The 13,486-nt window shown below is 36.7% G+C and overlaps 1 protein-coding gene across 1 annotated transcript; it reads right to left on the bottom strand.

Annotated features, from left to right (window-relative positions):
* Nucleotides 1–1,059: 1,059 nt before the first annotated feature.
* ube2na (ubiquitin-conjugating enzyme E2Na) lies at nucleotides 1,060–12,890 on the bottom strand. The gene is made up of 4 exons (XM_084123995.1): nucleotides 12,736–12,890; nucleotides 6,081–6,327; nucleotides 3,524–3,664; nucleotides 1,060–2,272 (listed from the first exon to the last, which is right to left on the bottom strand). The coding sequence occupies exons 1-4, from the start codon at nucleotides 12,763–12,765 to the stop codon at nucleotides 2,226–2,228; spliced, it is 465 nt and encodes a 154-aa protein (XP_083980121.1). The 5' UTR covers nucleotides 12,766–12,890; the 3' UTR covers nucleotides 1,060–2,225.
* Nucleotides 12,891–13,486: the final 596 nt, after the last annotated feature.

Raw genomic sequence — 13,486 nt, 5'->3', positions numbered from 1 at the left:
CTTCCATAAACTGTATTAAGTTTGGCTACCGCCAACTGTCAGGTTACCAACATTCTTTAAAATATCTTCTTTTGTTTTAAACAGAAAGACATTCATACAGGTTTGTTTGGAACAACATGAGGGTGAGTAAATGATGACAAAATTTAAATTTTTGTGTGAACTATCCCTTTAATCGAATAGTTTTAAGAGTTAATCAGACAGTAAACTAATAATTATTTTAAGTCGGATCTTTTCGATGCTGAACCGTTTCACAAAAATTATCTTATAGCCTATAATGGACTGAACCGTCCGAAATATTCTTGAATAAACGATTCACTGATTTTTATTTTGACAGGTTACACTTGATAAACCAAGAGTGAATCGAGGATTTGACTTATGGAAGGAAAAGAGCGTTAACGTTACTTTAATAGTTGAAATGAAACAAATAAAATGTAGCCTACTGAAAACGTTTACGTAAGTTACGTAAGTTACCTAACAGTTTTCTCACCACACAATTTTTTATTAAAACGTGCAACTTTGCAGCCAACAGATGTAATTTAGTTTAAGAATTGTCTAAATAACTTATTAATGTTCTAAAAGAGACTGACCATACCCGTAATGTCAGGTAGTCTGATCGACGAAGCGTTTAACCGTTTCTTTGAAACCAGTTGAGTGAAAGAACCGATTCTTCTATGAAAAGAACCGATTCATAGAAAGGAGTCGGACTTCGCGTTACTAAACAAAAGAGCAATTCTGTGAAATTGCATGGGAAACCAACTTAAATGTGTAATCCGTAAATCCTTAATTATTAACAGTTAATATAATTTAATGATGATGATGAACAACCATCTTCAGAACTCACAAAATCCTTTAAAGATGTAGGCTACTTGGTGGAATTTCAAGTGAAATAAATCTGTAATTGATCGCTCCAGGTTATTTTGGAATCATGATAAACTTTTAAGATGTGACTAACATTTTCTTATGAAAGCCTACTGAAAGGTAGGAGAACTGCATAAGAAAAAACAAGTGAGCAGTTAACCTGCTTATTCTCAGAAATGTAATAAAAGCACCACATAAATATTTCTTATTAATCAACAGATTTTATTTACAGAAAGAACAGAAATATGTGTGTGGACTGTTGTCATCACATTTTATAAAGTAGGATTTTTTTTCCCCTTTCTATAGAAAGCAGGAATTTACAAACAGATTTGAAGTTGACATTTTAACCAAAGACCAATCGAGGAAATTGAGACAAAGCCTTTATTGATCTTTTGCAATGTTTCTGCAAACATTCCCACCCCTCATCCCTTTACTAAAATCGTACTATTTATCATTTATCTCCAGTCTCCTGCAACCTTGGCGTTTCAAAATAAATGCTGAAGGGAAGAAACAGACAAATGAATCTCAATGCACTGGACTGTGATGGACACAAGAATAAAAGCACGCAATGGAGTTTCAAGAGTGCAATTAGTACAGCGATGGCAAGATAGATAAAACAAAACACTAAAAACCGGATATGATGACAATTGTTATACTAAAGAAATATTACGCAAATTCTCCCTTCTCTATAGGCTCTACCTTACCCATAGTCCAGAACAAATTCTACATTAGGGTTTACATCTTCAACAGTTTCTGTGATGGTGGAAAAACTTTCCAGTTGAACCATTTCCTAGGTGAAATTGTTTGCATGTGGTTTCAATCTTGCGTCTCTTTTCCGTTTTAAAGAACCTGTACTTTTTTGCTAGGTTTTTTTCTAAGAGGGTAGGTCTGACAAGTGTTCTAAACAGGGGCTAGTCTGCTGCTCCTCATTAACAAAGAGCAATGAGAAGAAAAAAAAGGTTAAAAGAAATATAAAAAGTTACCCACCCCCCCACCCCCCGCAATGGGACAGACAAAATGACAGTCAGTTTTAATGCACGCTTCATAGCAGAAGTCTGTGGCTACCTCCCCAACCACTGTAAAAGAAAGCCGTATGAGTAGATCATCTGCCCATGCATCAGAACAGCAGTGAATCAGGACAAAGACACGTGGTTTTTTTTTTGTACTAATGTGCATTTAAATCACAAATTGTCTGAAGTTTTCTGTTTACTTTTGTTAATATATTCTTTTCAGTTTATCATAATTTTTTTTTGTTTCCTAAGACTGTGTCCTTTACATGAAAATGAATAGGTCTTGGCAGAACATGGAGTTGTTCACTCTTGACTTCCATTTTTTTTTTTTCTCTCTTTTTGTGCCCCCAAGCATTTCTAGACTTCAATATTGTTTCCGGCATAAAGCCTGGTCCATGTTCGAGCTGAAAAAGACAAACAAATGCAGAGTTAATACACCCCCAAATGCTTTCTCACACTCTGTAGAGATAAATTACTTGGCATCTTCAGCACAAAAATGACTAAAAAAACAGTTGTGTGAATAAAAAGGGTGTGGATTTTCTCTAATTAGCAATAGCCAAACAATGTACTTCAAAGACAGCTACATGAAAAGACCTATTCTGCATTATCCTTTGTGACAGAAAGATTATCAATAGCCGCTTTTCCATCATCAGGCCAGTGAGAGCCAGGACTAAGAGGGGCCAATAGCCTCAAGGCTAAAATTAAACTGCGTTTCCACTGTCAGGTCAGTCGCCCCCTAGAGCTACCCTAAAACCCACCTCCATAGAATAACGTCACACCTAGCAGACTGAAAACTACATAAAAAGAGAACACATATTTATTCTGTCGCACCTACTTCCCATTTATTTGTTCACATCACATTTCTTAAGAAAGAATGAACATTTCTAACAATTTCCCATGAAATTTTGTGCTCTAAGGAGGTTTAAAAGATCTCTCCTGTCTCACTATACCGTTATCCTTTCAGCCAGAGCAACAGAGGGAGCTCACGGACAGAAAACAGGAGTTATACGTGTTGTTTACTGGAGAGTAATATATAACAAGTCTAAGTTCAAGTCCTGTATCAACCGGTATATGATTATATATGAAGGTCTCTGGTATTTTCCATATTCATATGTGTATTTAGTTTCACAATGGTTAGCATAAGCAGCCTTTAGCATCACATATAAATATATTTCTTTTCTGCCTCATACAGTGATCAGAATCCCCATTGGATCGCAATCTGACGTTATTTTAAACACTCAATGGTGTCTGAAAGGAAGTTTGAGCTGAAAATTGTTTTAAATGTTGAGGTTAGAAAACAGCAGTGTTGACCCTCTCCTGACTCCGCCTTTGTTCATGATCACTACTCAAGCACCATTGGACCGATGTGGACCAAGGTATTTGGTGGGCCAAAAACCCCTGGCTGTTGACCCCGAGGAATCCCAGATGAGGCCCGATCAAGCCCCGGAAGTGACAGTGGAAACGCGTCTGGCCCTGGCACGCACTAGCACGCTCGCTTTTGTCCCGACAGTGGAAACACGGCTAATGAAGTAGTGCCACTGGCCTCTTAAAGCTCCCAGAAAAACCTCTGATTTAAATCAATGCGGACAAATAAACATTAGCAATATCTATTCTTCATTGAACCATCCCTTTAAACGCGTTTAACCAGCACCCACCTGTCTCTATGGCTTGAGCTTCGTTAGACTTCCACTGCTCTGCGACATCATTTGCTAGAGGATCATCAGGGTTGGGTGCACTTAGTAATGCCTGGATTGATAGCAGCACTGTGCGGATCTGCAAGGCTGGAGACCACTTATCTGTTTGAGAGAGATCAACAAGAGAAGGAGCATTAGGAGAAAAGTACCTGCTAGCTTTCATATGCGCTAAGTCCAGCCATGTACAGTTGAGCAGAGGGATCATTCTCTATGGGGTCAAAAGTGTAATCTGAGATCCTCAATCTTCCTAAAGAGATTAAATGGGCACATATATGCCCCTTTCACAGTATGTACATGTCAGGGAAGGGAGCTATACAATTTTATAGACTCAAACTGCCATTGCTATGAGGTAAAGATAAAATGAGTATTTTCCAGAAATCATGACACATTCATTTTTCTCCCATACTCTCTAGGGACAAGATCCTAATGTCGCTTATTTTAATAGTACGTTTTATTAGGCCTGTCGCGATAGTCAATAAATCAATTAATCGCACGATAAAAAAAATTAGCTCGATAATTTTTCCGGCCGCGATAATTCCATTTGCATGCTTGTTTGTTTTCCTCGTCTCTCTCTCTCTACCTGTCAGTTGCATGGTCTTTGTGTGGGGAGGCGGCGCCGCGGCGCTTGTCAGTCACATGGTCTTTGTATGGGAAAGCGGGACTGCTTGCGGCGACTGCCGGGAGAGAGAGAAGACGCTAGTTGTGAGTTGGAGGGAGAGCCCGATCTCATGAAAATGCGTATCTTTACCACAAATGTTATTTCTCGTGCCATTTATACGCCAAAAATAGTTTTTGCGTGCATATGATACGCACTTTATGGCGTGTAATACGCATGCACTCCTCACCCCTAATCCTAACCAAGTATTTTCAGTGCGTAGCATAGGCCTATACACGCTATAAAGTGCGTTTCCGTCTTCCCGACAGTACACAATCACTCGGGCGTTTAGTCGACAAAGTAACAGGAGGACAATGCAAAATAGTGTGATATGGCCTGTTGAGGCTTTTTTTATTTGTTTACAAAAGGTCCTAACTGGCAGTTTTGCCTCTTATGGAATGTAACACTATTTATGTCTGAGCCTAATGTTTAATATTTTTTTGAAGTGCAACTTTGTTTACATCCATTTTATTTATTGTTTTTGGTATTTATTCAAGTGAATTTTTTTGTTAACAGACACTGAGAGTCCATTGCTTTTATTGTTTTTGGTTATTTTGCTAATTTTGTGGATATTTAAAATGTTTTCCGTTTTCAATGTTTAATATTCTTTAGAAATAAAAGTTTATCCCCAGGTTTCACAGACAAGGCTTAAGCTAGTCCCAGACTAAAATGCATGTTTGAGCTGTTTTAAATGAGAGCAACTTGCACTGATATATCTTAAAATACGTCAGTGCCATTGTAATGCACAGTAATGCTTTTTTCTAATGCACGTTTATGAAAGCTACTTAAATGTCCTAATTCAACTAAGGCCTAATTCTGGCTTAATCTAAACCCTGTCTGTGAAACCAGGTCTATAGATCTTTGAAAAGGTGTGAAAATGGTCTCATGAAAATGGTCTCAGAACGACAATATTATCGTTTATCGCAATAATTTCTTGGACAATTTATCGTCCAGCAAATTTTGTTATTGTGACAGGCCTACGTTTTATCGCCTACTTCACCTAAAAGGGGGTGAAAAAGACAAGACATCATTTAACATGTCTACTGTCCAACATTTTGCCAGTACTAGCACAGGCTTCAGAAATAAATAAAGAAATATTTTGAATAAAAATGTATTATGTTCTTATGTATGCATTTATTTTTTGGCAATTTTCTGCTTCTCCCATTTTCTGTGCTCTCTCTCTATATGGGCATCAGATACAAACATAAACAATCTTGACAATTAATGATAAATATTGATATTGTAATATCTAGCATTCTCACTGATAAATTAATTAACAATAAGCCATTACTCCAGTCTTCAGTGTCACATGATCCTTCAGAAATCATTCTAATATACTGATCTGGTGCTCTGCTCAAGAAACATTTCTTATTATTATCATCATCAATGTTGAAAACAGTTGTGCTGCTTAATATTTTTGTTGAAACCATGATATGTTTTACAATTCTTTGATGAATACAAAGTAGTCCTTAAGATTTTTGTGAACCCCTTGATACATTTTCAGGATTCTTTGATGAATAGAAAGAGATAATCTTGAAACAGAAATCTTTTGTAACATTGTAAATGTCTTTACTATCACTTTTGGTCAATGTGATGCATCTTTGCTGAATAAAAATTAATTCTGCATGTCATGACATGTTAGAAAAAGGCCCTTCAGAATGAATAAATGATAACTGACTAATGGAAAATCTAGTGATGATCATCTCAGATTAATTTCAAAGTGTAAATATTGCTATTTAAAAAATAATAGCATTCAATTACAATAGAATTAAAGCATTAAACTCTTAATCATGTTTAGGTCATGATGAGTAAAAATCACTATAATCTGAAAGTTTTAGAAGATGGAATAAAATGGTCTCTCACCTTTCAAAATATCTAGACATATTCTTCCCAGCTTGTCTACATTAGGGTGATATATTTTGGTCATGAAGCGTACTTTCGGAGCTGCCATGGGATATTCTTCAGGAAGAAAGAGTTCAAGTTTAAAAGTTCCCCCCTCAAAGGGGGAGTCTTGAGGTCCGGCGATGACCACGTGGAAGTAGCGAGCGTTCCCCTCATCTGGCTCTGCCTTTATACCTGGCACCGGCTCTGCCAACAAACGCTGTGTTTCCTACACACACGCATGGAAACAAGATCAATTAGGCTGGCAGGAACATAAGGCATCTCTACACACTCAGCTGATTAGCCAAAGCACTGGCAGTGAGACGGTCGAGTACACGGGAGTAAACAAAACAGTAGAAAGAGCCAACATATAATGTACACAATGACGACAGAATTTTTTCTTTTGAAAAAAACGGTATAACTTCACCTTGTTACCTTGCACAATGGATATGTAACAAAAGACAAATTGTCCTGCATCAACAACATTCCAATGGCAAAGCAAAGTGATTCATGGACTGACAGGTCATGAATAATTTTAGGTTTATAATTTTATGAATACTTTTTTTTAATTAAATATTGGTTTGGCCAGGCCCACACAGACTTTCAGCACTGATTTTAGGGTCAAAATGGTAAAATGTGAGTCCTACATTCTTATTTGTAGACAAAACCATTTAACCCTTGGGCTGCATTATATATTTGACACCGTTGAGTGCGTTAAGGGACAAAAATGTCCACTCTAAACACTGCCATAAAACTATTATATATTATTATTTTTTTCCACTTTGACTGAGTTCAATATTTTAACCAGCATCAGTCCTCATCATACATACCACATATTTATTTAATTTCAGGATTTTAACCCTTTAAATTCCAGTTTTGGTGACGGTACCCTCAATTTTTATAAGAGGAAAAAACACAAAAATGTAATTATTTTCCATATAGTAAATGCAAATTGAAAACCTTGGCTTTGGAATATCACAGTCTTGAATATGTAAAAGATTAGCAGCAAAAAAAATTTTGGTGCATTTTTATTTTTTGTGCTACATCAGATTAAAATAAAAAAAACCCATTCAGTGCATTAAGGGACAAAAATGTCCACTCTAAACACTGCCATAAAACTATTATATATTATTATTTTTTTCCACTTTGACTGAGTTCAATATTTTAACCAGCATCAGTCCTCATCATACATACCACATATTTATTCAATTTCAGGATTTTAACCCTTTAAATTCCAGTTTTGGTGACGGTACCCTCAATTTTGAAAAAACCTCAATCTAAAATCTAATATCAAAAAAATCAAACCGAAAGAAAACAATGCCGTAAGAAGCGCTTTCTCTCTCTCGTGCGCGCGCGCGCGCGCGCTCACACACACACACTCACACACACACACACACACACACAGAGAGAGAGAGAGTAAAACATGACTTTCAGGATATTGTGATTTTTGTCACTCGCCTAAACACCATGCATTACTGCCCTACACACACACACACACACACACACACACACACACACACACACACAGAGAGAGAGAGAGAGAGAGAGTAAAACATGACTTTCAGGATATTGTGATTTTTGTCACTCGCCTAAACACCATGCATTACGGCCCTACACACACACACACACGCACACACACACACACACACACACACACTCACACACACACACACACAGAGAGAGAGAGAGAGAGAGAGTAAAACATGACTTTCAGGATATTGTGATTTTTGTCACTCGCCTAAACACCATGCATTACGGCCCTACACACACACACACACACACACACACACACACACACACACAGAGGGAGAGAGAGAGTAAAACATGACTTTCAGGATATTGTGATTTTTGTCACTCGCCTAAACACCATGCATTACGGCCCTACACACACACACACACAATTTTTGTCAACGCAGACACACATCGCTCTCAGACATCCACACATACTCAGAAACATAATTTTTAGATCTTTGAACCATTCAAATCCTTCATGCACAGTCAAGTGCCCCAATAGTGGAAACCAGGAAAATAGCGTGCATTACCCCCTATAGGGAATACACGTGTAGTGACGTCATCTGGTAAAATACACTATATAATGCAAATATAATGCCTTTGCTTCAAAATGAAAGAATGTTTCAACATAAATCATGATTTATGTATTAATGACGGCCCCGGCTTTAAACGACGTTTTAATGGGAGTCAATGGGACATTTTTGTCCCTTATGGTACTGAATGGTGCTATTTGTTCTACACCGTGTGTGTTATACATATTTTAATTTTTTTTTTCAAAATTTTTAAATTTATGCAAAAAGTCACAACTTTGCCAAATTACATACCATTGGCATTAAAACAGCCAAAATGGTCAAAGAAATAAAAATGAAAAGGACAAAAATGTCCCTAATGCAGCCTAAGGGTTAAAAGAACTCTAGCTTATTTCAAATAAATGCTATTATTTTTGGACGTTCTATTAAATCCTGAAAAAAAAAGTATCATAACCGTTTTCAACACTGATAAAAATAAGAAATGTTTCTTATGCAGCAAATCAGCCAATTAGAAGTGATTTCTGAAGGATCATGTGACACTAAAGACTGGAGTAATGATGTTGAAAATTCAGCTTGGTCATCGCAGGAATAAATTACATATTAAATGTAATTTAAAATTTAATTATTTCCCAATAATAATGCTTTTACTGTATTTTAATCATATCAATGCAGCCTTTGTGCGCATAAGATACTCCTTTCAAAAAATTATTTAAAGAAAAACCTTACCGACCCCAAACTTTTGTATGCACAACTATGTTAACCACGAAAAATAGGACAAGTTGTACATTTCAACAAAGTCACAAACTTTATGTGTGCTTAAATATAGTTACCAATGTCAGAACTAGAATATTTACAGATAATACAGTATCCTTAACCTTCAGTAGGGCAGAGGACGATCTTGCATCACCACAAATGTTACTGGTTAGGCACTATAAATGTTTTCAGTAAACACTCTCTTAGTTTGCACCACATTAGAAAATACAGTATCTTGCTATTTCAATATCAAGCACGGTTTTATATCTTTTTATTCCATGATCAGTCTTGATGCAGTCCTGTATCTGCATCTTGCACTGCTCAATGACATTTAAACGTACAGTATGGAATTTTTTCTCCACTAGGGGTCGCTAACCTATTTACAATAACAAAGGCGTAGTTTGATGACGCAACATTTGCTAAGAATTATGGATCTTGTCGTCAACGTCAAGCCGACCGATCTAATAATGTTTATGGATGACTGAATACATCGATGTTTTTATCATGACTGTGATATGAAGCAGTTCGGGATTGCTAAGAGACAGCTATCAGCTCCACATGCGACGCGAGTCCCGCGGATATAAAAGGAATATGGACATTTCATTCTACCGAACTACACGCAGAATTACTACTCACAGGTCAGTTTATTAGACAAATTAAACTTGTGAGGTAACGCAGCGCTGTTTCACTTGGTCTAACATTACACTAGCACACTAAACTGCATTTGAATGTGTTGAAATGTATGTGTTAGTCTGCCTGTATGAGACTAGCAGTAAGCTAGATCCACATTAGAATAACATACAGATCATATTCTGACATTTTATCATTGTTGTTTTATGTAAATGTGCTCACCTGTTTAATAAAGTACATGTAGAAGCGGTCGAAGTCTCGGACGTGGAGCTCTTGTTTGTGTACTGTCTATGGGAGCTCTAGGCATCTTGAAAACACCGCGCTGATAATGATTCTCGTTTTAGTTCTCCTTTTTTATCCAAAGTCTGCTTGCCATGGTCCATAATGTTTGAACGAAACAACAACAGTGTGCAAATAGACATTGCGAACTACAGTGGTCCACGTCTGTCGTCTTGGTTACTATCAGACGGCTCTGGTTCATAGCTCTGGTTACCATGGCAGCACGAGCGGAAACCAGGGACAACGCGGATATGACGGCATTGGCGGCGACAAAACGGAAATAAAGAAACGTGCCGTGTCTTCTAATTAAATTAAAATTTCTCCTGGTTTGAAAGTTGTCGGAAACAGTCGGGATAATGTAAGTACACAACTAAAAAAAATATATAACATAGATATAGTGATTTTTGCTATTTTTAAAGCAAAAAAGTTACATATTGTGCCTTTAACATGGAGTAATATCTCAAAATACAACCCATGAAACATTTTCATCTAAAACCAAGACTACAAGGGTGAAACTGACAGCCATTACAAACCAATCAAGACAGACACTTTGCATTCAGTTAGAGAGAGAAACGGGGCTGACCCTGACAGTCCTTTGGAAACACACACCCATATGACTAATGAGAATCTGATATCACCTGTGGAATGCTTGAGTCTGGAGACGTTGTTCATCTGAGAACTGCTGTACTATGCTGCACTCTACACCTTATAGATCGACTGTTTGGCATCTGAGAACTCATGCCAAAAAGTGGATATTACAATCTCAGTGTTATAAACTTATGTTCAAAAGCTACCACACCTGTTCTGCAACCTGGTTCAAAAAAGGAGGGTTCTTTGGCCATATGATAATGAACCTGTAAAACAAGACTCTTCTCTTCTATTTCCAGTATTTCAACTAAACAAATCTAGCATTATATATTTGTATAATCCTGATACTGGTTAATAAAAGCTGTCATATACAATTCAAAATCAATCAACCAACCAAGAAAGATCTAATGTAAATTACTCTTCAAATGTTTGGGGTTGGATTTTTTTTTTTTTTATGTTTTTGAAAATTGAATTTAAAATAACTTCTATTTAAATAGATCTTAAAATGTATTTTTTTCCCTGTGATCGCAAAGCTGAATTTTCAGCATTATTACTCCAGTTTTCAGTGTCACATGATCCTTCGGAAATCAATTCATTGCTCAAGAATAATTTATCATTATCAAAGTTCAAAAGAACATTTAATTGAAATAGAAATCTTTTGTAATATTATAAATCGTACACTATAGCGCAATCATGTAAGGAATAATGTGCATTAATCAATTAATGCCTGACTGCATGATCAGGACCTTAATGTGACGATCTAGAGGGGTTTATTGTGTGATGACGACTCTCAAACGGTTTATCATCACATTCATTACTTTACTTTGATCCTTTAACCTAGCATATACATTGTGCTCAGAATGAAATTCCTCGCATGTTTCAGATATCCTACAGACAAAACCATGCAGAGCAAACACAGACAAGAGAGGGGCTCCCTGTCATGGTCTCATGCTTGGGGAAAAGGCCATCAAGGATGCATTCCCATCCCACCCACTTCATTTCACACGCAAACCTACTGCAACCGTTTCAATGTCTTATTCAGAGGACGGTGCAAATAAAAGAACGTTTCCTCCCTGTGGTCAAACATTCCTGGAAGTGCTCGACATATAATCATTAATTACTGGACAACAGCAGTAATGGACAACGAAAAGCGAGAAACCTTCTTGATAATATACACAAAAGATGCAGAAACATATGCATTCAGACTCACGGTAGCACTTTATTTTACAGTCCTGTTCCGCATTTATACGATGTAAGTATTATAGTTGTTACAATAACTGGGTAATAACTAGGTACTAACCCTGAACCTAACCTTAACCCATTTAGTTACCTTATATTACCCAGTACTTTCTTAAGGACACTGATACATGTAAGTGCACGTACTGTACAATAAAATGAAACCAAACTCAGAGTTGTGCTTTTTATCAGGAGGAAGCCATTTGCGTAATTTCACTAGCCATAAATCTGTTCATCCGAGTTATTTTCATTGTGTTTTTTCATTCTGCCTAACATTTCCTTCTGCGTTCCAGACGGACATAAATATTTTGTTTTTGGTTTGCAACACCATAAGTTAATAAACGATTTTAATGATTTTTTGGATGAACTGTCGCTTTCCTTCAACGTTACAAATGTTGACATTTTCCGTGAGAATAAACAACATTTAGGATGGGCCGTTCTTTAATTAACGTTACCTCATGTTGTGTTTTATTTGACATTTCTGCAGTTTGGGGCCTGCAGTCATTAGCTCGTTTAGCAGAAGCATCGCAACAGCTTCCCTAGCCAACAGGAAACGAGCGAGACAAATTATATTGCAAATGTTCGTGCCCTAAATGGCCAGATAGACATCCTACACGCAGTAAAAATAGTATACATATATAATATATATGTAAAATCGTTTTGTGACTGCTTAAAACGGATTATATTACAAAGTTTGCACGCCTAGCTAGCCGTCTCTGGAGCTGTTAGCAGTCTCGCGAGCTCACACACACAACAGCTCGAGCTTAAGCAATGAATGGCCGCGAGCGAGCCACTCTCATTTAGACTTCAGTTAGTATGGGAACGTTTGTCATTTCTTAATGCGTTTGATTCTGTGCCCCAAATAGTAATGAATAAGACACAGGCCCTCCGCCATTTTTCACAGCGGTGAATGTATTTTTAACCCACCCATATTCGGGATACGACTGAATGTACCGAAACGGAAGTGGCTAACAAATACAGTGCCAAACGCTAAGCCATCTGTCGCTTCTCTTTGGCTGATAATTACAATGATATTTGAGGATTTCGTGGAGTTATGATTAAAAAAAAGATAGACTAAAAATGTGCAGTGTGTCTCACTTCACGATTACCTTAATGATCCTGCGGGGCAACCCTGCCATCTTGTCTTGAATGCGGATTTTAGCTTTGACTCTCGGTGCTTCTTACTTCGTTTGCATTGACGGCGGAGACGCAGTGCACACACGCCTTCCGGCGCGTTGCGTCTAGACGCACGCGGAAACGTGCGCAGTTGATGATGATGACGACGATGATGATATCGAAGTTGTTGTAGTTTTGTATTGAGGGAAAGCTGTTTCTTTCACCGAAAAACACACTTGAGTGAAGTTTTTAATACAGAAACTTGTTTCCACGGAATAGAAGAAGAAAAAAAGAAAAAGTGAATTGCGACTTACATCTCACAGTTCTGAACATTTCGAAATGAGCACTTTTAAGAAATATTATATGGGCATATTATGAAGCCTACAATGTAAAAAAAATAATAAAAAAATCCTGTAAAAGTTCCAGAAAAAATAACGTAAAATAAACTTAAATGTAATTTTACGTAAAATCTAGTTTTTTCTTTAGCTTTTTAAAGTTTAATGAAGGATGTTTACTTGTTTAAAAACAATAAAATTATCTATAAATAAGGTTGAACACTGCTTTATACAAATAACCACCCTCCTAATTGCAAAATAATGTTTATTATTATTATTATTTATTTATATAAATACTTAACATTTCCATATTTGCAGTCTTGAAATCATAAAACTTAATGACATAAAACTTAATAAAAATACAAAAAATCAAATCATGAAGCATATTTGATTTAGGTTGAAAAATTAT

This window comes from Abramis brama (assembly GCF_963993115.1).
Source record: "Abramis brama genome assembly, chromosome: 9".
NCBI classification, from domain to species: domain Eukaryota; kingdom Metazoa; phylum Chordata; class Actinopteri; order Cypriniformes; family Leuciscidae; genus Abramis; species Abramis brama.
This window is presented reverse-complemented; position numbering and strand designations above follow the sequence as displayed.

Coding starts and splice junctions, on each gene's coding strand:
- ube2na (XM_084123995.1), bottom strand. CDS start 12,765: ATGGCAGGGTTGCCCCGCAGGATCATTAAG. Junction 3,665..6,080: donor ATGTCTAGATATTTTGAAAG/GTGAGAGACCAT, acceptor TCTCTCAAACAG/ATAAGTGGTCTCCAGCCTTG. Junction 2,273..3,523: donor AGCTCAAGCCATAGAGACAG/GTGGGTGCTGGT, acceptor TGTCTTTTTCAG/CTCGAACATGGACCAGGCTT.